The sequence below is a fragment of the Triturus cristatus genome, chromosome 1_2 (genome assembly GCF_964204655.1).
Source record: "Triturus cristatus chromosome 1_2, aTriCri1.1, whole genome shotgun sequence".
Lineage (NCBI taxonomy): Eukaryota > Metazoa > Chordata > Amphibia > Caudata > Salamandridae > Triturus > Triturus cristatus.
Genome location: NC_140580.1, coordinates 920,265,895 through 920,291,837, shown reverse-complemented (window position 1 = coordinate 920,291,837; position 25,943 = coordinate 920,265,895). Strand labels below are relative to the sequence as shown.

The following is a 25,943-nucleotide window of genomic DNA, read 5'->3' as shown; positions in this document are numbered from 1 at the left end:
AAACCAAGGCAGAGCTCTGAAAAGGATGACCTCACTACCTTCTTTGAGATCCCACTACATGCTAATTTAAATTTTTTGGATAACTTTGTCCTACGCGTGGCTTTCTCACTGACTCTGATAAAGACCCAACATTCCCCGTCGCTCAAGGGATTAGCCAAAAAAAAAAAAAAAAAAAGTCTTACATGTTTCACAGCACAGTGGAGCGAGATTGGTTGTAAGAACTGAGGAGCAGGGTATCGGTTGGAACAAATAGGTATAAAACCTAGGAAAGGAAAAAAAGGAAAACCACCACATACCCAGTGAGGTTAAGCCATCCAAGAGCAGACCTCAGTATTCCCTTTTACTGGATGTGGAACAGAAAATATAAGATACTGAAGACTTACGTCAAGTGCAAAGCTTCTTTGGCAAGAGTTTGAGTCGCACAATGACTGCACGTGCGGCAATGTTAAATAAGCATCTGTTTTTAACATTCATAACCAAGGAGTTCCAGCCAGGCGACTGCAAATAAAGCAGTATGCAAATCTATGAAAGATGCAATCCAGGAGTAGGAGGCTTCCTATTTCCCCCCCAGACCTAGTGAACTCTGGTCCGGATCGGAGTAAAACAAGAAAATGCAGCTCACCGAAAGGCAATATGTAATGTTAGTAGTCGCAAAAGGATAAGTTACTTACCTGTAATCCTAGTTCTCTTCCAGGGGTATCCTCATCAAAGTCATAAGCACTGAATATTCCCGCCCATGTGCGGGGACCCCGGAAATAATAAAATTATATATGAAGAACATATATATACAGCTCTGTATATGTATAAACATATATTATTTTTTCCCAAGCAAATGCAGCCCCCATAGAAGGCTAGACAATGTAGACACAAATACCCAGTAATGCACCATAGGTATAAAAACACACATAAATCTCTCTCTCTGTTTTTTTTTTTTTTAATGAGGTAAAAAACTAATGATAAAGACAAGAGAACACTGTGCAAAACACAGATCCACAAAACATTGCTAGCCTGCAGGCTGCATTGCAATACAATACCATAGAGACTGAAAAGCCTTGTACAGGTAAAAACTGTCACCGTGCCTTTAAGGCAGCCCTGACTCCAATATCCCATCATGCCTCAGGGGTGACAGTTGGATCAGTTGTTCTTTGCGGGACCGTAGTCCTAAACACAAAGATATACTTCCTCCATGTTAAATAATCCACTCCTCATATTTGCCTGGGGAGGCGGGTGGGTTGCTTATGACTTTGATGAGGATACCCCTGGAAGAGAACTAGGATTACAGGTAAGTGACTTATCCTTCTCTTCCAGGGGATCCTCATCAATAGTCATAAGCACTGAATAGAATAGCAAGCCCACCTTCCACCTGCAGGCAAATGAGAACTGCACTATACATGGAGTAAAACCATTGACAAATTCAGTTATTGAACAGATTCCTCAAGGAGGCTTGTCCTACTTGAGTGTCTGCTCTGGTGTCCGAGTCCAGACAATAATGCCTCGTAAATGTATGGACAGATCTCCAAGTGGCTGCTTTGCAGATCTCGGAGAGTGGGACATTATTGAGAAAAGCAGCGGTAGCCGCTTTTCCTCTTGTGGAATGCGCTTTAGGTCGAGCGACCAGTGGCTTCTGCGCCAGTTGGTAAGCCAATTTAATGCCTGACACAATCCACCTAGCAATGGAACGCTTAGATGCAGCAAAACCTGTGCGGACAGCACCATAGTTTACAAACAATTGGTCAGATTTCCTGACAGCCTTAGTCCTATCTAGGTAGAATTTTAGAACCCGCTTAACATCTAAAGAGTGCAACGCCCTCTCAGCTGGCGAGGAGGGGTTGGGAAAAAGGTTGGTAAGGAGATGGTCTGATTAACATGAAAATCTGACACCACCTTTGGTAAAAAAGATGGATGAGTTCTCATCACTACCCTATTCAGGTGAAAAATCGTGTAGGGTTCTTTAGCACAGAGGGCCTGTATTTCACTCACCCTACGTGCTGAAGCGATGGCTATTAAAAAAGCTGTTTTCCACGTAAGGTGCTGTAAAGTAGCTTTATGTATGGGCTCGAAAGGTGAACTCATAAGTTTTGAAAGAACCAAGTTCAGCTCCCAAGAAGGCGAGGGAGGCCTTACTGGGGGGTAAACCTTTTTGAGCCCCTGCAAAAAATCCTTCACCACCTGCAGCTTAAAGAATGATTGCTGCGATGGGGATCGCCTATATGCTGTAATGGCCGCTAAGTGAACTTTAATGGAAGAAAATTTCAACCCCACCCTGGCTAAGTGAAGAAGATAAGGCAAAATCACTTCCTCTTGACATTTTGTAGGGTTATACTGATGTTGAATACACCATACATAAAACCTCTTCCACTTACAGAAATAAGAGTGTCTTGTAGAAGGCCTCCTAGCTTCCTTCAGTATGGTCATACACTCGTGGGGAAGGTTTAAATGGCCATACTGGAGGACTTCAGGAGCCATGCTGTTAAGCTCAGCGAGGGAAGACTGGGATGGTAAATCTTCCCCTGCATTTTGGTTAACAAGTCCGGTCTGCACGGCAGACCCTTGTGAGGTCGGATCGACATGTGGAGGAGATCCGTGTACCACCACTGCCTCGGCCAGTCCGGTGCTATGAGGATCATCTTGGCAGACGAGTGTTACAGTTTGGTCACCACTTCGGGGGATCAGCGGGAGAGGCGGAAAGGCGTACACAAATGTCATTGACCAATCGATCAAAAGGGCATTCCCTATGGATCCTGGCCGATGGTATCTTCAGGCGAAGCCTCGGCATTTCGCGTTGTTTTCGTCCGTGAAGAGATCTATTTGCGGACGTCCCCACTCCTTGAAGAGGTCGTCTAGCACCTCGTCATTGAGTACCCAGTCGTCTGGATCTAGAAAATGACGACTGAGCAAGTCCGCTTTGACGTTGAGCTCTCCTGGCAGGTGCACAGCCTTTATCGAAATGTTCCTTGCTAGGCTCCAGTGCCACAGGGACTGAGCCTCCAGCGAGAGCGTCCTGGATCGAGTACCCCCCTGTTTGTTCAGGTAGTACATTGTGGTGGTATTGTCCGTTTGTACTAGAATGGGACTCGTCCTGATTGCGGGTAGGAACGCTTTGAGAGCTAGGTGGACTGCCCTGAGTTCTAGCATGTTGATGTGGTACAACCGTTCGCTGCTGGACCACAGTCCTTAGGTCTGCAGGGATCCCAGATGCGCACCCCAACCCTGCAGGAATGCGTCGGTGATCAACGTCTGAGATGGGGGTTCCTGATGAAAGGGAAGTCCCACCTATAGATTGAGTGGCTTCAACCACCACTTGATTGACTGCCTGGCCGCTGAGGAAAGACAGACTGTTTCCTCCCACAGTGAATTCCTTTGGTCCCATTTGTCCTCCAGATCTTGTTGGAGGACGCATCCTCAATCTGGCATTGGGCACCAGGAATATGCAAGATGCCATGGCCCCTAGCAGAGACGATATCTGTCGTGCTGTAGACAGATTGTTGGTGATAATCTGCTTGTCTTTGTGGAGAAGGGATAACCGTCTCTCCTCCGAAGGAAACACTTTTCCTACTGCGGAGTCTATAGTTGCACCGAGGTAGTGTATCCTTTGGGTTGGTGTGAAGGTGGATTTCTTGAAGTTCACCCTGAGTCCCAATCTGTGACACAAATTGAGGCAGCGTGCTAGCTGTGAGTGTACACTCTGAGGCGATGGACCTTTTATCAGCCAATCGTCTAGATAGGGATAGACGAAGACTCCTGCGCGCCTCAGTGCAGCCGCTACTACTGCCATGCATTTTGTAAATACTCGAAGGGCAGATTTCAGGCCAAATGGTAGAACCTTGAACTGATAGTGAGAGGTCCCCACTACGAACCTTAGAAATTTCCAATGACTCTGTACGATGGGAACATGAAAGTACGCGTCTTGCAGATCCAGCGAGCACATCCAATCGCCTCGCAGGAGAGGAGGATATATTTGGTGAAGCGCAAGCATGCAAAACTTTTCTCTTTTGATATGCTTGTTGAGTGTCCGTAAGTCCAAGATGGGTCTGAACTCTGCTTTTGTATTTCTTTTTTGAATTAGAAAATATCTGTAGTAGACTCCTCTCCCTCTCTGCGCCCTGGGAACTCTTTCTATTGCTGATTTGAGCAGAAGGGTCGCCACTTCTCTTAGCATCTTGAGGTGTTGAGATGATTGTACAGGGTGGATCGAGGGAGGGGGACTCCGGAAACGAAGAGAGTATCCATGTCGCAGTATATTTAGAACCCACTTGTCCTTTGTGATGGATTGCCACTCTGGAAGATGGTTTGCAATACTTCCTCCCACCGGAGCGGTGGACGGCATTGGAGGAAGCAGTCTCTCATTGCTTTCCTTGAGCCTTGTTTCCACTGCCGGCCTGGCGGTTATTTCCACGTCCCCTGGATGATCTGCGGGACTGAAATTGTTGCTTCTTCTGCCCTTGTTGGTCTTGATTTTTCTGCCAAGGAGGGGTTTGAACCCTCTGTTGGTAGCTACGCCTGTCGGTTCCCCTACGGCGACGGAATTCTTTCCATTTCTCTAGCCCCACGGCTTTCATGGTCTCGAGTTCTGACTTCATTCGAGCCATTTCGTCATCCGCATGAGAACCGAAAAGCGAACTACCCGAGAAAGGCAGATTCAGAATTCTTGCCTGTGCTTCAGGTTTCAGAGCAGTCAGCCTTAGCCAAGAGGATCTTCTAGCGGAAATCCCATGAGCATACGTGTGTGCTGCCAACGTTGCTCCATCCGCTGCTGCGCTGATCACCTGGTTTGAAACTAGACTGCCCTCGTGCAAGATCTCTTCAAAGTCCTTTCTGTCTTCGGAAGGTACTTTTTCTATAAATCTCTGAAGGGAGTCCCATAGTGATCTGTCGTAGCGCCCCAGAAGCGCTGAGGCACTGGCCACTTTCAGACTAGAGGCCGCCGAGCCACATACTCTTCTCCCCCAAGAGTCTTGTGATTTACTTTCCTTATCCGGCGGCACTGTGGATGACGAAACCACTGAATGAGTTTTTCTGGCAGCAGCCGTGATTACAGAGTCCGGTGGAGGGTCCGCCTTGAGAAATAGATGATCCTCAGGGGCCGGACGATATTTCTTAAGAATCCGCGCCGGCGCAGATTTGATAGTCGCTGGCATGAGGAAGATATCCATTACCGGTTTAAGCAACCCAGGGACTAAAGGCAACAGTGGACGAGACACCGCTCGCTCATGAAGGGTCTCGAAGATGTTTCTTGAACAGGCATGGGAATGTTCAATTTTGTCGCTCCTCTGCACAACACATCTTGGAAGGTGGTGATGTCGTCCACTGGCGATACTCTAGATGGTGGAGTATCTGAGAGTGTGGGCGAGTAATCCCTTCTGGACGAACGGCTTGACAAGGAGGATGAGGGGGACCTCCGCCGCCTTCTCCCGATCTGATTGACCCTCTTCTATGAGAGGTGGACCTGGATCGCCTTCTGGGCGAGCGTGAGCGCCTTTGTAATTCTCTTCCTCGAGAATGGGATCTTGCTGGTCGTGATGGTTGATCCAGAGTCCTTAATCTTGTTAAGGAATCATTAACTGCCTGAATCATTGAAGTGTTCTGAGGTATTTTCCTGATGGGGCTCTGAGGCAGAGTATGGTCCTCGTCTTGAGACGTATGCTCCACTGGAGGAGCTGGAGAGAGACCCAACACCTCCGGTGATTCGGATCTTGATCTCGAGCCTTCAGAGGCTGAAGGTGAAATTGAAATCGGACGAGATGAATCGTGCTCCGATGTGGTATATACCAATCTATGAGGAGATTTGCGTCTCGATACTGGCCTGAAAGTCAGACGAATGTGTGACGTTTCCTGGTATCCCACCTCGGAGGACCGTCTCGACGGTGATAGGCCTATCACCGGAGATCTGGACTTCGACGCCGAGTGGATAACCGGCGATGTGTCCTGCCTCGACGTCGAGAGCCTTGTCGTCGACGGAGGACTTGTCCTGGACGGAGGCCTAGAACCCAACGGGGAATCTCGCCTCGACGTCACTATCTCGACGCCGACTCAGACCGAGGCACCCGCCTCGACGCCGACTCCGACCGAGGCACCCGCCTCGACGCCGACTCCGACCGAGGCACCCGCCTCGACGCCGACTCAGACCGAGGCACCCGCCTCGACGCCGACTCAGACCGAGGCACCCGCCTCGACATCGAATGTTCCGACGATGATCTTTGTCTCGACGTCGTCAGCACTTTCGAAGACGATCGCCTTTCTCTTGACGGTGAATCAGGTCTCGACGTCGAAGATCTTCCCGGATCTTCTGACAACGATCTTTGCCTCGACGTCAATGTAGATTTCGACGTCGAACGCCTGCGCTCTTCATGCGACATCGACTTTTCTCTTGGTGTCGATTTCGACGTTGAGCGATGTCTATCCTTTGACGTCGAACGATGTTTTCTTGACGTCGATGAGCCTCCTTCGACACCGAAGGATGTTTTCTTGACGTCGAAGTTGCAGACGACGAACAAATGCGCTTTGCCGCTGGATCGAGCGTCGACGTGGACTTTCTTCTGGAAGCATGACTCCCCCTGGACTCCTCACCTCTCAGCGACGATCCCGCCGCTGGAGTCTTCGATGCCGAGCCCGACGCCGATGGAGAACAGGCAGAGACCAGTTGCTTCGACGTCGACCGCCCCGAAAGGCCATAAAGCCTAATTCTCTCTCTCTCTCTCTCCTTCAAAGTCCTCTTTGAAAGGTCCTTGCAGTGACGACAGGATGCAGAAGAGTGAGAATTCGGTAGACAGACGATACACACATCGTGTGTGTCTGAAGAGGCCCTTTTGCCACAGGATGGACACGGCATGAATAAAGAAGGCATTTTTCTGACAGAAAAAAATGTTAAATCTAGTCAGAAAACACAGGAAATACGCTTCCCCGACAGAATTTAACAAGAGGAAGCCAAAAAAATTACTATAAAAATAACAATTCTTGACTGGAAAGTCAAAAATGAAGAGAGCTGAATTCCAGGGTCCTGACTGAAGGAGCCGGAAAGAACAACTGACCCAACTGTCACCCCTGAGGCATGATGGGATATTGGAGTCAGGGCTGCCTTAAAGGCACGGTGCCAGTTTTTACCTGTACAAGGCTTTTCAGTCTCTATGGTATTGTATTGCAATGCAGCCTGCAGGCTAGCAATGTTTTGTGGATCTGTGTTTTGCACAGTGTTCTCTTGTCTTTATCATTAGTTTTTTACCTCATTAAAAAAAAAAAAAAAAAAAAAAAAAAAAAAAAGAGATTTAGGTGTGTTTTTATACCTATGGTGCATTACTGGATATTTGTGTCTACATTGTCTAGCCTTCTATGGGGGCTCCATTTGCTTGGGAAAAAATAATATATGTTTATACATATACAGAGCAGTATATATATGTTCTTCATATATAATTTTATTATTTCCGGGGTCCCCGCACATGGGCGGGAATATTCAGTGCTTATGACTATTGATGAGGATCCCCTGGAAGAGAATCTGGAAAATCGGTAGTGGAGCTAATCCTATGGATAGCCACTAATGGACTTCCAGCTAGTAGATTAAATGAATCACAGTTGTGCCATATATATTATGAGTTCTCCAACAATGTACTAGGCAGAGGAATACCTATTACCAAACAGAGGCCAACTATCCAAATGAGTTACAGCTGAAGGAATGCAGTGCTAGTGATTATTGGTAATCAAAACCGTCCCAAGTCCATTAGGGGAACACAATTTAAGAGCATATGACCTTTTCTCCACAAACTGAGTCAACAGAAGAAAGACTTCTCTAGGAAAAAGAAGTTCTCTCTCTCAGGGGATCTCCACTGATAGTCAGAAGCACTGAATAGTCCCACTCACATGCAGGAATCTTTCCGTGATCCCAGCAAGTGGGCGGGACTATTCAGTGCTTCTGACTTCACTCAGAGGATCTCCAATGATAGTCATAAGCCCTGAATAGCCCCATCCACATGTGGGGATCCTGGAAAGATACCCTCACGTGTGCGAGACTATTCAGTGCTAATGACCATCATTAGAAAGTTCGCCCGAGAGAGAATTCTGAATACAGGTAAGAAACCATTTCTTTCACATTTGTCTCGGGTGAAAAAGATTTGGTTCAAGCTGGCGTAAATAACTACATAGCTTCTTCTAGAAAAGCACTGATTTGATTTGCCACAAGCGCTTTAAGGTTTCAAAAGGGGAGATCTCAGAATGAATGTTCAAATAATCAGAACGGTCAGATCTTCTGTCCATACATTACTTTCAACTAAATGTCCATTGTAGGACAGAGAGGCACTACTACAGTCGTCAAATGAAGTCGGTAGTGATTACAGGGCTTCCCACTCTGAACCTCAAGAGTCTAACTACCCAATAGGTTAACGTTCGGAGGTTCATGGTAGCTCCACTATATATTTGCTGGTGGCACTGGGGTTCTGCACAGCTCCTTAAAGGTTATGTGGAAAGCACCCCAATGTTGATTAGATAGGGCAGAGATTTCTTTGAACCCTGATGTTTTTCTGTTTCAGCACAGCATCTCTGGAAACCAAAGCCTATAGAGGAATGGCGACTTAATTCTCTTAACCTCAACATTCTATAGGGTGATTGAATGTATTCTTATTGGGGTATTCTGAAAGGAAAAAACAATAGGCATTCCAAATTCCTTATGATCCATCTTCCTCCTTTGGTTGCTAAAGGTTTTAAAGGAGGCTTAGTAACAGCAGCTGAAAAGGACATTTTGGTTGCTTAACTGGTTGAAAAAGCTCTATCAAAATAGACAAATCGAGAGAGAAAATTGTTGAAAGGGACACGGCACAGAGTGGACAGTTTTCTTACCAGATCCAGGGGACTCCCTAGACTGCAAGATTTGGGATGAAGGTCGACTCCCACTGAACAGGTAACCTGAATCTGAAGAAAATAAAAACATCAAGTACATGGAGAACAAAATGCTAAAATACAAATGCAATGCAGCTAAAGGCATATCAAGAGCTGAACTGCTGTGAATCAGCAAGACATAGGTGAACAGTAGACTGTATTTTGTATACCACCCGCCCCTCACCACCTCCATCCAAAGACACTTCCCCGCTTCTACCCCCTTACCACAACCTGCCTTCACTACCACTCTCCCCACACCCTATCCTTCACAACCACTTTTTATTTTTTTTTATTTACAGATTTTTATTAATTTTCTGAGAAGGTCAAACAAATAGCTTCATAGATTAATGATTCGGGGAGCAATACATTAAAAGTGCAATTAGTGTCATAGCTGCAGTCTCCCATAGGGCGCCACTCAGTGACTCCCCATGGCCCTCATTCCCCAATACTAATTCCCCCCCATAGCCCCCGCTTTATGCAATTACACAATCCCTAGCAGCTCCATGTATATTATCGTTCGGAGTGCAGGGTCATCGTAGGCATGAGGGAAAAACAATAAAACATCCAGCCCCAACACCCCCCCTCCCCTACTAACCCTCAAGTCCCCTGTAGACCCCCCCCATCCCCTCCCCAAGCATGCCGCTGGCTACTAACTAAAAGGTTCCAGGTATTCCCAGTTCTTCTTCATGGACCGCCTGACTCCCCAGCACTCAAATTTGCATTCTTGGTAGGGCAGAAACACTGGAGGCAACCCCCCTCCGCCCTGCCATCGGCTGCAATGCACTTCTCGGTCAGTTAGAGCCCGCAATATCAGATGTCTTAAGCGCCCCCCTGTCTCAGCCAACACACTCTCCTCATCACCAGGCGGATGCTTAGTCAGTTCCACAAGCGCCACCCATGCCCTGGCCAGCTCCATTGATTTCTCGTTCCCCGTACGTCTAGCCATGCACATCCTGCAGTTGCCTTCACTCTCCGCCCACTTTACAAGCTCCCGTCTCCACCCCTCAAGGGAAGGTCCCTGCCTCGCCTTCCACCGGCTAGTAAGCTCTCTTTTCGCCAGCACTAATCCCAGGTCAATGAACTTGCTGGTGACCTTGGTCTACTCATGTAGCAAACAAACCCCTGGTGTCACTGCTATCTCCCTCTCCGTCACAGTCGTTAAGACAGATGTTGTCTCCCGCCAGTAGTCCTCCAACTGCGGGGAGCTCCAGAACATATGCAGGAACCCCGCCCCTTCTAGATTACAACGAGGGCAGGCAGATGTTCCCCCAAAGTAGTCATTCAGTTTGCTGGGCGTTAAGTAAGCCCTATGTAAGACATAAAATTAAATGAGCTGGAAGCGTGCATTTCGGGAACTCTTCCATGGCCTCTTAACTACCTCCCCCCATGTCTTGTCTGAGATGGGTTCCCCCAAGTCCGTCACCCAATTAAGTCGCAACGCTGTCAGGGGCTGACACAGGTCCTGAGTAATCCGGCGATAAAGACAAGTCATCGCTTTAAAAGTACCCGCAGCCATCACCACGTACTGACACGCAAGGGACGTAGCCGGTTCCAACAGACCCTCTCGCCAATACTTCCTTATTGCCGCAGATTGGGCCACATGAAAAAGGAAATCCCCTCGCGGGAGATCGTGACTAAGAGGTTGCCCTCCTCGTACAGATCCCCCAAGGTGAGTATGCTCATCTCCGCCCAAGACTGCAGCTTGCTCCGGTCACCCCCATGAGGCAATACCTCGCACATTGTCAGCGGAATTTCAGGCGCATACAGGGTCCTGACACGCAGCTTCCTGGCCACACGCATCCAGCACCGCTGCACCACGGCCAAGTCAGACGGTATCGCATCGCCTCCCGGGCTCACCCACAGCAGAACACAGGACAGCAGACACCAGTTAGGATCCGCTCCCCCCATAGTCTCCGGACGTTGAATGTGGCCCGCCACCCACTCCGTAAACCATTGAAATTGCGCAGCGTGATAACAGGCCTCCAGATCCAGCAGCGCAAGGCCCCCCTCCACCCTGTTCCCCACCACTCATGCCCTCAATCCACCAGTACCAAACCCCACCCCTCACACAAGACTCCACTAATGCAGTATTTTGTTACTCAACATCTCACATTGGCAGTGTTTTTCCAGGAGGCCCTCAGGTACTGTTCCCTTTACATATTTTAATTGCTGGAAGTTGCATAAAGACATAAGATATGCTCTACAAAAAAAAAACACCAAAAAAAGCATAGATATACAAGTGTGTGTGTGTGTGTGTGTGTATATATATATATATATATATATATATATATATATATATATATATATATATATATATATATATATAAAAATCTACTGGCGCTTGCCAGTAGATAGTTATAGTTAGGACCGTGTTACCATAGGAAATCTCAAAATTATATTTTGAATAACTTTGGCGCTGGTTGACGAATCCTCGCGAAATTTTCAAAACTAATGGGGCGCTCAGCTTAGCTCCTACCCTGAAAGTCTCGGGGGGGATTCGTCAAGCTGGGGCAGAGAAAAAAGGGGGGTCCAACGCGTTTTCCCCATGCATTTTCCCATAGGACCTTTAGTCGAAGGTACAGCCCGAACGGGTGAACAGAATTACTTGAAATTTGGCAAAGAGGTAGTCCTCAGGTCAGGGATGTACCTTTTGCATATATGGTGTCAATCTGTTCAGTAGTTCCTGAGAAAATTGCAGTTAAAGTACATAAATATCTATAGCCGCGCACGGTGCGCGCACCCTAACGTGCGCGAGCGTAATTCTGATTGGTGGTTACATGTCAGTCAACGTTCGAATCGGTCGAAATCAGGAAGTGTCGGCCGCCATTTTGTTTGTTTTGAGTGCGAGTGAAAAAGGAAGGTGGCGAACGTGAAAAGGGGGCAGGGTAGAGAGTTCCTGAACCCCTAGCCTTTGTCAGGGGGTCCCTGAAGGACGCCGAAGGCAGAAAAAAACATTTAATTTTTTTCTTTTTTTTTTTAAATCGCGGGGTGCGCGCACGGTGCAAAACCATAAAAAAAAAAATAATAATACGTAGTTTATTGTAAAATGAATATATAAAAAAATATAATAATAAATACATAACTTAGCATTTAAAAAAACATACAAATTCACTGAAAAAACCATAGGTTTCACACACATTATAGTTAGGAATTAGCATTTAAAAAACCTTGCAAATTCACTTAAAAAACCATAGGTTTCACACATGTTCTAGTTAGGTGGACATTTCACTCGTAAAAAAACAATGAAATTCCCCCGTTGAAGTTAGTTCAGATAACTATAACTCGCACGACCGCCATTCTATCACAAGGATGATGTCATCAGTGATGTCATGAGTGATGCCACTGACCATGTCATGAGTGATGTAATATGTGACGTCATGAGCAGTGGATTGCGGGCACGCAAGTTATAGTTATCTGAACTAACTATAACGGGGGAATTTCATGGTTTTTGTTTACGAATGAAATGTCCACCTAACTATAACATGTGTGAAACCTATGGTTTTTTAAGTGAATATATATATATACACACACACATATATATATACACACACATTATTTATATACAATATACACAAATATATAATTATATATATTTTTAACATATATATATATATGCATCGTCATGTGATCAAGGCCTCCAGTAGGCCGAAATGAGTCATGGCGGAGGTGCGTTTATGTTGGACTGAATAAAAAGTTTGCACCAATTGATGGTTCCGTGTTCGTCTTTGCATGAGGATTTATGAGAGTTTGAGACAAATTCCTTTGTGTGTATATATATATATATATATATATATATATATATATATATATATATATATATATATATATATATTTGCATGGACTACCAAAGCCTACTAAGGTATTAAAGGTAATTTAAGGGGGCATGTAATCTACTATAGAAAATGTACTATACTAAAAGTACCAGCATGCTATGCAAACTGCCACACCTGCTGCCTAATGGAAGAAATGATAAACTGATTTGCTGGGCAACGCCCCCTCTGATTAATTTGTTATTCCATGCCGAACTGCCTGTGACCAAGGAGCGGGAATACTCCGAAACGCGTAAGGCTTCATCAAAAGGATCGAATAAAAGAAGTACCTGGTGCTGTAAATACGCTGCTTTGGAGTGCGTCTTTAAACGGTGGTCCTTTGGTATAAAAAATTACATGCGGCAGACCGAGCCGCAAAGACTGCACCACCCGATTGAAAACAAAGGGGACCATGGAGACCTAGAACTGAGCGTAGTCTCCAGCTGGTGAAAGTGGCGAATGGACAATACCGTAAATACGGCGTTTCTTTTAAACGTAAGCCCACTGGAGGGCTCAGAATAAAATCGATATTTGCATGGACTACCAAAGCCTACTAAGGTATTAAAGGTAATTTAAGGGGGCATGTAATCTACTATAGAAAATGTACTATACTACAAGTACCAAAACTGCCACACCTGCTGCCTAATGGAAGACATGATAAAGTAATGTGCTGGGCAACGCCCCCTCTGATTAATTTGTTATTCCATGCTGAACTGCCTGTGACCAAGGAGCGGGAATGCTCCAAAACGCGTAAGGCTTCATCAAAATGATTGAATAAAAGAAGTGCCTGGTGCTGTAAATACGCTGCTTTGGAGTGAGTCTTTAAACGGTGGTCCTTTGGTATAAAAAAATATATCTTTATATACACGCACATACACCCACTCATACACACACTGTACTACAGTATTTAAGGACTGTCATCCATACATTTGTAAGCTGCAAACAGCCATTGACCTACTAAAAACGGAGACCTGGAGGGAAAAAAACAACAACAAAAACCACCACTTATAGCATAGCCATGACTTTAAATGTATCACTCATGTGAAGGGTTACATAACAGATCGGTTTAATTTATCACAGCAAACATAACAAGATGGATGGAGTGATAAAACTGTTCAAATGCTCACCCCCAGTCATGGGAGCTGGGTTAAATCCATTGTTCTTTTGCTCACCATGCCACCCCAGTTTGGACCCAGCCATATGCAATTCAGTCTAGACCCTGCTCCCCATGGGAACAGTCCAGCCGGAACTGCCAGGCCAGGTCCTTCGTGGCCTGGAAACTAGCATCCTTGGACTGGTGTCGCGGTATCACGGCTCTTCAGGCAGGTTAGCTGGAAATCAGTGGCACAGCGAGCAAGGGACCCACATACCCATGGCCATTTAGGGCAAACATAGCAAACACAACAAGATGATGGACAGAGTGCTGACACTTTCCCATGGTCAAGAGATCTGGGTTAAATCCATCACTCTTTTGCTCACCAAACCAGTCCCAGGATGCTTGCTTTCCGGGTGCAAATCAGCAGACCCCTAGTCCGGTTTTCCTTATGTACATGAATGACGAGTGATGGTGATGAAAAATCTAAACATAGCATGCTCCCGACGAAATGGACTACTGCCCACACTACGTACCACCATTACAGAAAGGCCACATGCACATATCTAAAACAATGGGTGAGAATCACTAATAAAAATGGGATGAAGTCCTTTTCTGAACATGGTACCTTGGGTACAGAAAGATTAGGTAATTTGCAAAAGTTAAAAAGGTCCTAAAAACCCAGACAGACACTGAACAGTGGTAAGTCTGTAGTCCGAGAGGCAAAAATGGAATACCAAATCAGTAACCTCAGACTGAGTTAGGGCTTGTCCTTCTACTGCTCTATCCGCTCCCTATTTATTCTCTCGGATCACTGAATCACAATAGAAAGAGGAGAGCGAAAAAAAAATGGCGGCCAATTTGCTGGTATGTTACCCATGCAAGCCAAAGAGATTGGAGTGCAGCCGCGGATACACCTGGAAATGGAGTACCACCACTGGGACCACCGGCAGATAGAGCACAAAGAGGTAATGTCCAAGCAAGTACTGTGATGTGACTGACAGTAGAGCACCTGGTAGAGATGTGTGAATGATTACACAAGATGTCAACACCACTACTGTAAATCGGTCTAGAGTAGCTGGGAATAAAGAAACCAGAAAGCACTGCCCCACAATCACTAGAGAAAAGGGAGGCCAGTTCTGCTTGTTTTTTCTCCTTTGAGCCAGAGAATCATTCAGTACAAACCAAATCAGTCCTGTTTTCCTCCTCTATGTAAAGAAGATTACTGATCCCGTCCAGGGTGCTCCTGCTTTGCAATTCTCCTTTTCTACAGAATCTGTGAATCGCTTCCAGGCCAGTTCTGGGTCATTCTTCTCTTCTACAGAGTTTATTGTCCTGTCTAGGTGTCAGTCCTGCTTTTCTGTTCTCTTTCCATATAATTTATCAATCCAGACAAGTCCTTTGCTCTGCTCCCTTTCCACAGAGTTGGTCGGTCCTGCGCTGGTCAGTCCTACTGCACTCGTCTCCCCTTCTAAACAGTTAGCCCATCTGTCATTTGCATTAGTATGAGCTTGTTAAATTATGCGCACAAAAGCTTGCACCGCAGAAGCATCACAGATTATCTGTCGAAACTTAGCTAATGTTTTTTGTTCAGGTATTCCTCGGGCACTTCCACGAAAGACAGGACAAGTGCCTAAAGGTAATTCAGGTCGCTGTGCAGCGCTATTTAAAACAGTTTGTAACTTTTTTTTTTAACATAGGCTTATATTTTCTGCAATTATTGTACTTTGCTGATGTGCAGAATGTCACCAGTGAGGGGTTTGAACCTTCTGTTGGTCGCTATCATAGGGATGGAACCTTCGATGGAATGCTTTACGTTTCCTCTAGACCCACTGCCTTGAGGGTTATCTAGATCAGATTTCATTTTTGCCATCTCATCTTCACCGTGTGCACCAAACAGAATTTCCTCTGAAAGGTAGGTCCAGAATCCTTTGTTGGGCCTCAGGTTTCAGGACTATGGGCGGACCCAGGATGAGCAGTTTGCACAAATCCTGAGAGCATATCCAAGGGCTGCAAGGTCAGAAGCATCAGCAGCAGAACCGATGACCTGGTTTGCAACCAGGCTACCCTCCTGAAGAACCTCCTGAAAGCCTTGCCTGTCCTTTTTTGGCAACTTATTCGTAAATCTGGACAGAGAGTCCCAGAGTGAACGGTCGTACCTCCCTTGTAATGCGGAGGCGCTGGCAACCTTCATAAAGGATGAAGAGGTGTTGTACATCTTTTTGTCTACAGAATTAATTTGTTTGCTGTTCTTTTCTGGAGGCACTGTTGAAGATGACACTGCAGTATCAGTTTTTCTTGCAGCAGCTACGATTAACGAATCTGGAGGAGGATCACTTTTTAAGAAAAGTGTGTCTTGGCTTGGAACCTTGTATTGGTTTAGCATACGTGATGGTGCAGCCCATAGAAATGCTGGAGTCAGAAAGATTTGCATAGTAGGCTCCAATAGACCCGGAACCAGAGGTAGAAGAGGTATGGAAGTCATTCTGTGATGGAGAGTCTCTATTATGACCGATGATGAAGTGACAGGTGTAGGAATGTCAATATTCAGCTTCGCTGTCCCTCTTACTAGTATGTCATTGAAAGTGATGAGATCATCCACCGGAGATACCCTGCCAGGGGGTGAGTCTGATAATGTAGGAGAGTAATCTCTCACTGATGAGCAAGAGGTCGTGGACCAGAAAGGAAACCTGTGCCGTTGAGATCGAGATGGGCGAGAACAACGAGATCTGGACGGTGTACTTCGATGGTGTACTAGATCTTGATTGCTGCCTCTGTTGGGTCCTGGACGATGATCTTCGTCTCTGTGGACTCTTAGATCTTTGCGGAATTCTTGTCTGTGCCCAAGGAATGCAGGATGGAGCCTCAGGAGGAGTACAGGCAGGAGTACGTTTCACTGGGGGTGTACGCTCAGAGAACCTGGCTGGTGAATAGGTCTGAGAATAATTGGACCCTGGGCACCGATAAGGATCACACCACTGACTAAGGCTTTGAATCCTCTGGGAGAAAGATTAATGGGTGAGTCAGTAGGAGACTTTTCTGCAACTGGAGACCCAGAATCACCTATAGACCAAATCCTAGCGTCTGAAGAGAGACAGGCTTCCCGAGGTCGATCTTCTTGCCTTAGACGTGGATCTAGACCTCTCTGCGCTGCACATTTCTCAACATGTACTATGGTCTTGACATGGATTATCTGTGTGGCACCTACTGGCTTGACGGCAAATGCCTCGACTTAGGCCTAGAAGTTGACTTTGTGGATCGACAGGGCTGGTGGCGATCTTTTCAACATCGGTCTCTTCAACGGATGCTGAGCGGGCACTTTTCACGTTGATCCCGACGCCGAGAGTGAGCAGACAGGCATTTCCCTCCGTGATCTCCTACCTGTCAATGGCAACGGAGAACCCATTTTTCACCGATTTGTCTCGAGAGGAGGGCTCTTTGAAGGAGGCTTGAGACCTCCCAAGGCCACATGAAGGTCTTATCTTTCCGCTCTCCTACAGGGCATGTATTCTGAACTTCCTCACGGTCCTCCAAAGTCCCCTTAGAGCTTTTGAAAATAAATTACATGGCACTGGATGATGAGAGAAAGGCAAACTGAGTGTGTTTAAGGTTGTGCCATCATTTTCCCACAGGAAGGACATTTGTTGAACAACGACTGCATTATGTGACTGAGAAAAATATTTTTCAGTCCGAAAAATGGTTTAAGGCACCCAAGGTTCTTAAAACCGTTGAGTGAAGGCAAAATCTTCTGCTTTTGAAGAGAATTTTCTGTCAAAAAAGTCATAAAATGTAGAACTCAATGCTCCAGGATCCTCACTGAAGGAGTCGGAAAAAAGAACGGACCTGTCACCTGTGGGGCATGATGGGATTCAGGAGGCCCTTAAAGGCACGGTGCCAGTTTTCTCCATTATGTTTTTAGAAAAAGGAATATGCTACTTACCAGTATGCATCTGTTCTTGGCATGTAGAGCTGCAGAGTTGTACACTTAGCATAGATCGCCATCTGGTGTTGGGCCCGGATGTTTGCAGTTTGTTTTTGTTCTTTGGAAGTCACGAGTTCGGTGACTCCTCCTTCGGTCCGTACTGCGCATGGGCTTCGGCTCCATCCTCAGATTGTTTTTCGCCAACAGGGAAATGATGGAGCGTAGTAATAACAGTGAGAAACCCATGTGTGTTGTATCTAAATAAGATGGACTGGAACGGATACAGGTAGCCGGGGAGGCGGGTGGGCGTGTACAACTCTGCAGCTGTACATGCCAAGAACAGATGCATACTGGTAAGTAGCATATTCCGTTCGAGGCATATGAGCTGCAGATTGTACACTTAGCATAGATTATATAGCAGTACCCAACCTTAGCGGCGACCACCGGTATCTGTTGCAGCGGTTTGAAAAAGTGTCTTTAGTACAGCCTGGCCCACACTAGCTTGTTGCTTGGAATGCACATCTACACAGTAATGTTTTGTGAAGGTGTGCGGTGTTGACCATGTGGCTGCTGTGCAGATGTCATCTAAGGGTATGTTCCCTAGAAAAGCCATAGAAGCCCCTAACTTTCTAGTAGAGTGGGCTTTAGGTGGAACAGATAATGTTCTTTTTGCCTTTTGATAGCAAATTTGTATGCACTTTACAATCCACCTAGCTATCCCTGATTTAGAGATGGGGTTGCCTTTATGTGGTGGAGAGAAGGAAACAAACAATTGTTTAGTTTTCCTGAAAGGTTGTGTTCTCTGTATGTAGAACAGTAAAGCCCTCTTAACATCCAGTGTATGTAAAGCCCTTTCCGCAACAGATTGAGGTTGCGAGAAAAAAACAGGTAATTCCACCGATTGATTGAGATGGAAGGGGGAAATGACCTTGGGCAGAAACTTTGGATTTGTACGAAGTATCACTTTTCTGTGATGTATTTGTAAGAAGGGTTCCTGTATAGTGAACGCTTGTATTTCACCAACCCTTCTAAGGGAAGTGATAGCTACGAGGAAAGCTGTTTTCCAGGTGAGGAACTGTAGCTCACATTTATGCATTGGTTGGAAGGGCGGACACATTAGCCTTGTAAGAACTACATTTAGATTCCATACAGGGGAAGGTGGTGCCCTGGGAGGAATTGCTCGTTTAAGGCCTTTCATAAAGGCTTTAATAGCGGGCACTCTGAACAGTGATAAATGCTGTCTGTTTTGTAGGTAAGCAGCAATCGCTGCTAGGTGTAGGCGTATGGATGAATATGCCAGGTTACACCTGTGGAGATGGAGTAGATAGCATATGATGTGCTGTATGGATGCATCTAAAGGGTTGATTGTATTGTTACGGCAGTAAACAACAAATCTCTTCCACTTTGCGGCATAGCATGCTCTAGTGGTAGGACGTCTGGCTTCCTTGATAATGTTCATGCAATCAGGGGGAAGGTTAAGGTACCCAAATTCTAAGATTTCAGGAGCCAGATCGCAAGGTTGAGCTGAGCTGGGTCCGGGTGCCTGATTTCTCCATGGTTCTGAGTTAGGAGGCATGGGGACAGGTGCAGTTTTTGATGTGGTACCACCGAGAGCTGTAGTAGTGTGGTGTACCACGGCTACCTGGCCCATGTTGGAGCTACCAGAATGAGTGTGAGGGAGTGCTGTTGTAGCTTCCTTACCACTAATGGAATTAGCGGGAGAGGTGGAAAGGCGTATGCAAATTTGCCTGACCAGTTCATCCATATCGCATTGCCTTTGGACAATGGGTGTGGGTATCTGGCGGCGAAGCTTGGGCATTTTTTGTTTTCGTGGGTGGCGAAGAGGTCTATCTGCGGATGCCCCCACTTGTGGAAGAATGGGCGAAGAACTTGTGGATGCAGTTCCCATTCGTGTAGTTGTTGCGTTTGTCTGCTGAGCAGATCTGCCATGGTGTTTTGTACGCCTGGAACGTGCTGTGCCAGGAGAAAGATGTTTTGAGGAATTGCCCATCTCCATATGCTCTGGGCTAAGCGGGAGAGCTGGGGAGAGTGTGTCCCCCCCTGTTTTTGAATATAATACATTGCAGTCATATTGTCTGTGCGAATGAGGACTGCTTTGGCCGAAATCTGTTTTTGAAAGGATTTTAGGGCTAGAAAGATCGCCAAGAGCTCCAGATGGTTGATGTGGAGCGACTTTTGCTGTGGCGTCCATAGACCTTGCATTGGGAGGTGTAAGAGGTGCGCTCCCCAGCCGGAGAGCGATGCGTCCGCTGTTAGAATCACCTGAGGAACCGGGTCCAGGAACGGCCGCCCTTTGGAAAGGTTTGTGGTGTTCCACCACTGCAGAGAGTGATGGGTGCGGCCGTCCACCAACACCAGATCCGTCAGCTGTTCTTGGGCCTGGTTCCACTGTTGTGCTAGGCACTCTTGAAGTGGACGCATGTGGAGTCTTGCATGGGGCACTATGAAGATGCAAGATGCCATCATCCCTATGAGCTTCATAAACACTCTTGCTGGAAGAGAGTGTTGAGGAAGGAACGTTTGGCGCAAGGCTTGTATGCTTGCGATTCTGGCTGAGTTTGGATAGGCAATACCTTTGGAGGTGTCTATAGTGGCCCCGAGATATTGCTTTGTGTGAGATTGTAGGAGGTGGGACTTTTGGTAGTTCACCGTGAAGCCTAGCTGGTGGAGCAGTTGGATGGTGCTGTTGGTATGTTGCACACATTGGTTGTAGGACGCGGCTTTTATGAGCCAGTCGTCTAAGTAAGGGAAGACGTGAATATGTTGACGTCTGAGGTGTGCTGCTACAACTGCTAGGCATTCGGTAAACACCCGTGGTGCGGCCGTGACCCCGAAGTGGAGAACTGTGAACTGGTAATGTTGACCGTCCACCACAAACCTGAGGTACTTCCTGTGAGAAGGGTGTATTGGAATGTGAAAGTATGCGTCTTTCAGATCCAAGGTAGTGAGAAAGTCTCCTTGAGAGAGGAGCGGGAGGACTTGTTGTAGGGTGACCATGTGAAAATGGTCTGAATGTGTGTATGCATTTAGAGGCCGGAGGTCCAGAATGGGCCTCAGGGTCCCGTCTTTCTTTGGTATCAGGAAATACAGAGAGTAGACCCCTAGATTTTGGGTCACCCCCTTGCTCCTCCTGCCGCCTCCTGCTCTTGCCTGCCAGCCTTGCTGCCTTTTTCCGACGCAGACGCCCTCCTGGCCCCTCGAGCGGCCCAGCCTCAGCAGAGCCGCCCGCTCGCCAGTTTCCCGCCGCAGCTCGCCACAGGCCCCGCCCACCACCGGCCCATTGGCCGAGCCGCTCCCGCCGCCCAGCTGACCCGCCCTCTCGTCCCCCTTCTTATGACGCCCCCAGAGCGACCGCGCAGCGGACGCTCGCAGCGGGAGCGCCGACTGAGCGCCGAAGGTGCGCCAAAGGTAAGCCCGTCTGCGCCCATCCGTGCCTGGCCCGCGCCCAGCGCCAGGACCCCTGGCCCCCAGCCCACCCGCCAGACGTACGACGCCGCCACCCTCAACGCACTCAACGCCGGCTGAATCCCAGGATGCTACCGAGCCACCCCGAGACGCACCCACGGACCCTTCTGCTGCAACGCCTGCAAGTTCACCTGCATCCGGACCAGCACGACTCCAGCACCAACCAAGACGAGCAACAGCAGCAGCCACCTGAAATGCACATCAACCCCAAGACCACCCTCAGAGGCACCCTCATCTACAGACCCCCGGGACCACGCACACAATTCAGCGAAGACATCGCCGACTTCATCAGCCCGCACGCCCTCCTCTCCGCTGACTACATCCTCCTCGGGGACCTCAACTTCCACCTGGAGAACAACAACGACCGCAACACCACCACCCTGCTGGACAACCTCGCAAACCTGGGACTCAAGCAGCTGGTCACCACCCCCACCCACTACGCCGGACACACACTCGACCCCGTCTTCTCATCCAGCAAGGACATCGCCTTCAGCCACGCCACCGGACTCCACTGGACGGACCACAGCTGCGTCCACTTCAGCTTCAGAAGGACCACGATCCACCACCACCAGCAACAGGCTGCACGCAGAAGCTGGATCAAGATCACAGCCGACCAGCTCGCGACCTCCCTGAGCATGAACCCTCCCACCAGCGCAACGAACCCAAGCCAGGCGGCCACCAACCTCGCGAAGTGGATCAGCAACTGCGCAGACGACCTCGCCCCTCTGAAGACCCCGCCTAGCAGACCCGGTAGCAAGAAAGCCCCATGGTTCACCGACGAACTCAAGAGCTCCAAGAAGAACTGCCGAGCCCTCGAGAGAACATGGCGCAGAGACCCAACACCGGACAACATGACTGCCCTCAAGCTCGCCACCCGAAAACACCACCAACTCATCCACGCCACCAAGAAAACCGCATTCAAGGAACGACAACAAAGCACACAACAGCAAGGAACTCTTCAACATCATTAAAGAGCTCTCCAACCCCAACGCCGGAAACAACGACATCACCCCTTCGCAAGACCTCTGCAACTCCCTCGCCTCCTACTTCCACAACAAGATCGCGGACATACACAACAGCTTCAGCACTCAACCGACGCACGCCACGACCGAACCACCGCGCCCCACCACCACCCTCCGCGCCTGGACCCCGATCAGCACCGAAGACACCGTCCGCAAGATGAACTCCATCCACTCCGGATCTCCTACCGACCCCTGCCCTCACCACGTCTTCAACAAGGCCGACGCCGTCATCGCACCCCACCTGCGGGACATCATCAACACCTCCTTCGACACCGCTACCTTCCCGGAGAGCTGGAAGCACGCCTAACTCGGCGCTCTACTAAAGAAGCCATCAGCCGACCCCACCGACCTCAAGAACTACCGCCCCATCTCGCTGCTCCCGTTTCCTGCAAAAGTCATCGAGAAGACCGTCAACAAGCAGCTGGCCGCCTTCCTCGAGACGAACGGTTCCCTTGACCTCTCGCAGTTTGGCTTCCGGGCCAACCACAGCACCGAGACCGCCCTGATCGCAGCCACCGATGACATCCGAGCACTGCTTGACAACGGAGAAACAGCAGCCCTCATCCTCCTAGACCTCTCCGCGGCCTTCGACACTGTCTGCCACCGTACACTAGTGCAGCGACTCAGCAACGTCGGAATCCAGGAGAAGGTACTGGAGTGGATCATCTCCTTCCTCGCCGGAAGGACACAGAGAGTCCGCCTCCCCCCGTTCAGATCTGAAGCCACCGAAGTCATCTGCGGCGTTCCTCAAGGCTCCTCGCTCAGTCCAACCCTCTTCAACGTCTACATGAGCCCCTTCGCAGACATCGCACGCCAGCACAACCTCAACATCATCTCCTACGCCGACGACACCCAGCTGATTCTCTCCCTCACCAACGACCCCGCCACCGCCAGAGCCAACCTTCACGAACGGATGAAAGAGGTAGCCGAATGGATGAAGAACAGCCGCCTGAAACTGAACTCGGACAAGACGGAAGTCCTCATCCTGGGATCCTCACCCTCCGCCTGGGACGACTCCTGGTGGCCCCCCGCCCTAGGCAGCGCACCCAAACCAACAGACCACGCACGCAACCTGGGCTTCATCCTGGACTCCTCCCTCTCCATGACCAGACAAGTCAACGCCGTCTCCTCGTCGTGCTTCAACATCCTGCACATGCTACGCAAGATCTTCCGGTGGATCCCCACCGAAACCAGGAAGACGGTCACCCAGGCCCTCGTCACCAGCCGTCTGGACTACGGCAACTCCCTCTACACCGGAACCACCGCCAAACTCCAGAAGAGACTCCAGCGGATCCAGAACGCCTCAGCACGACTCATCCTGGACATCCCCCGTCGCAGCCACATCTCCGGACACCTGAGAGACCTGCACTGGCTCCCGGTCAACAAGAGAATCACCTTCCGACTCCTCACCCACGCACACAAAGCCCTACACAACCAAGGCCCAGGATACCTCAACAGCCGCCTCAACTTCTATGCTCCCAAACGCCAGCTTCGATCGACCGGCCACGCCCTCGCCGCCGTCCCCCGCATCCGAAGAGCCACCACAGGGGGACGGTGCTTCTCCTACCTCGCCGCCAAGACATGGAACTCCCTCCCGACCCACCTCCGCCTGACCCAGGACCACCTCGCCTTCAGGAAGCAACTCAAGACCTGGCTGTTCGAGCAGTAGCGGACCCCCCCTCCCCCAGCGCCTTGAGACCCTCTGGGTGAGTAGTGCGCTATATAAATGCTTTGATTGATTGATTGATTGATTGATTGATTGATTGACGGGGACCTGCTCTATAGCGTGTTTTTGGAGGAGGGAGAGCACCTCCTGTTTGAGCAGTGTGGAATGTTCTTGAGACATTGGACGGTGCCTTGGTGGGATATTGGGTGGGGTAGATGTTAGCTCGAGACAGTACCCTGACCGAATAATTTGGGTAACCCATTTGTCCGATGTTATGGATTCTCATGCGTGGAGAAAGTTTTGTAGTCTGCCCCCGACCGGAGTGGGATGGTCGGGGGGAGCGGAGGGAAGTCATTGTGCGGGCGGGGTGGCAGAACGGGTGGTGTTAGTTTTGCCCCTGCCATTATTGTTGTTGCCTCTGTAACCACCCCTTTGGTAGCCCTTTGAGAAGGTATTTTGAGGAGGGGACTTGTAGGAGGTAGAGGCGCTATCGGTGGAGTAGCCTCTGCCTGTGCTACGAAAGGATGAGCGCCGAAAGGAGCGTTTAGGGGTCTGTGATTGTAATGCCTCCATAGACTTTGCTGTGTCTGTGTCCTTTTTCATTTTTTCTAATGCTTCGTCTACCTTTGGCCCGAAGAGAGTTTGTTGGTCAAAGGGGTGATTTAGTATGGATGCCTGGACTTCTGGCTTGAACCCTGAGATCCTGAGCAAGGCATGACGACGAAGCAGGACACTAGTATTTATGGCTCTAGAAGCAGTGTCGGCTGCATCGAGGGCACATTTAATGGAGGTGTTAGTAATTAGCTTTCCCTCCTGTATCAGGTCATGAGCTTTACGTTTGTGTTTTTCCGGGAGGTGCTGCATAAGAGCCTCAAGCTCATCGTAGTGTGCTCTGTCATAACGCGCAAGCAGCGCTTGTGTATTCGCAATGCGCCAGATGTTCGCGGCTTGCGAGGCGGTGCGCTTGCCAGAGGCGTCTAGAAGTTTGGATTCCTTATCTGGCGGTGGGGCCTCGCCTGAGGACTGGGAGTTTGACCGCTTTCTAGCTGTGGACACAACTAGGGAATCTAAGGGAGCAGGGCCCTTAATGTATGTAGGGTCTGTGGGTGCCGCCTTGTACTTTTTTTCTATTCTAGGGTTTAAGACCCTGGCCCTGACAGGGTCTTTGAACACCTCTGCAGCATGCTTGGTGACACCCTTAAGCATGGGCAAGATAGCTGTGGACTTATCCTGAATATCAAATGTATCCAGTAAGAAGTCGTCTTCCACTGGTTCACTATGCATTTCCACCCCATGGTAGTGTGCTGCTCTCTGCACTAAGTGGTGAAACCCTAGTGAGTCCTCTGGGGGAGATGGCCTGGATGGGTAGAGGTCGTCCTGAGGCACATCCGGTATGTCAGGGTTTTGGTAATCTTCCCATGGGTCTGGGGTCCCCGGTGGGGTGGGGTGCATTGGGGCGTCCGCCGGGTCATAATCTGGATCCCCGTAATCCGGATCTGGGGACGGGGTCGGGGAATGATGAGGCAAGGGTGGCGGGAGACCTGGGAGGGGGAGGAGGTGGAAGAGGTGGAGGAGGAGGTAGTGGGGAGGGCACTCTGAGAGGAGAAGTAGCAGAGTCCTTCCGCTTGGGCGGTGGAGGAGGAGCTGGCGAGTCAAGACGTCTTTTCTTGACAGCTAAAGTCAATAGCCCAGTCTTTGGATCCTTAGATAAGGTCTTTTGATAAGGATCTGGTGTAAAAATGTCCAGTGGCGCCGAATCGTCCGCTGGCGCCGATGTTTTCGGAGCCGAGGATTTTGGTGGTCTCTCTGCGCCATGCCTTTTTGGAACCTCCGTTTTTTTCGGCGTCGAGGTAGTTTTCGGCGCCGGAGCGTCGGTGCCGAGGGATTTGTGTTTGTGTTTTGTCGGCACCGAGAGTCCAGGCTTCGGCACCGGTGGCTTCGGAGTCGAGCTGGGCGTCACTTTCTTCGGTGCCGGACGGTGTTTATCGGCACCAGGCGTTGGCTGGCTCGAGCCCGAGCTGCCGTGAGACTTGTGAGGCTTCGACACCGGGCCCGAAGGTGGGGTGATAGAAGCTGTGTGCTT

At 48.9% G+C, this 25,943-nt stretch overlaps 1 protein-coding gene across 1 annotated transcript in view; it reads right to left on the bottom strand.

Annotated features, from left to right (window-relative positions):
• Positions 1-25,943, bottom strand: part of TMEM201 (transmembrane protein 201) — a 293,795-nt gene that overhangs the window by 68,554 nt on the left and 199,298 nt on the right. Inside the window, exon 8 of the mRNA XM_085609763.1 lies at positions 8,824-8,895. Within this exon, the coding sequence (XP_085465889.1) occupies positions 8,824-8,895 (72 nt within the window). The remainder of the gene's footprint in view (positions 1-8,823; positions 8,896-25,943) is intronic.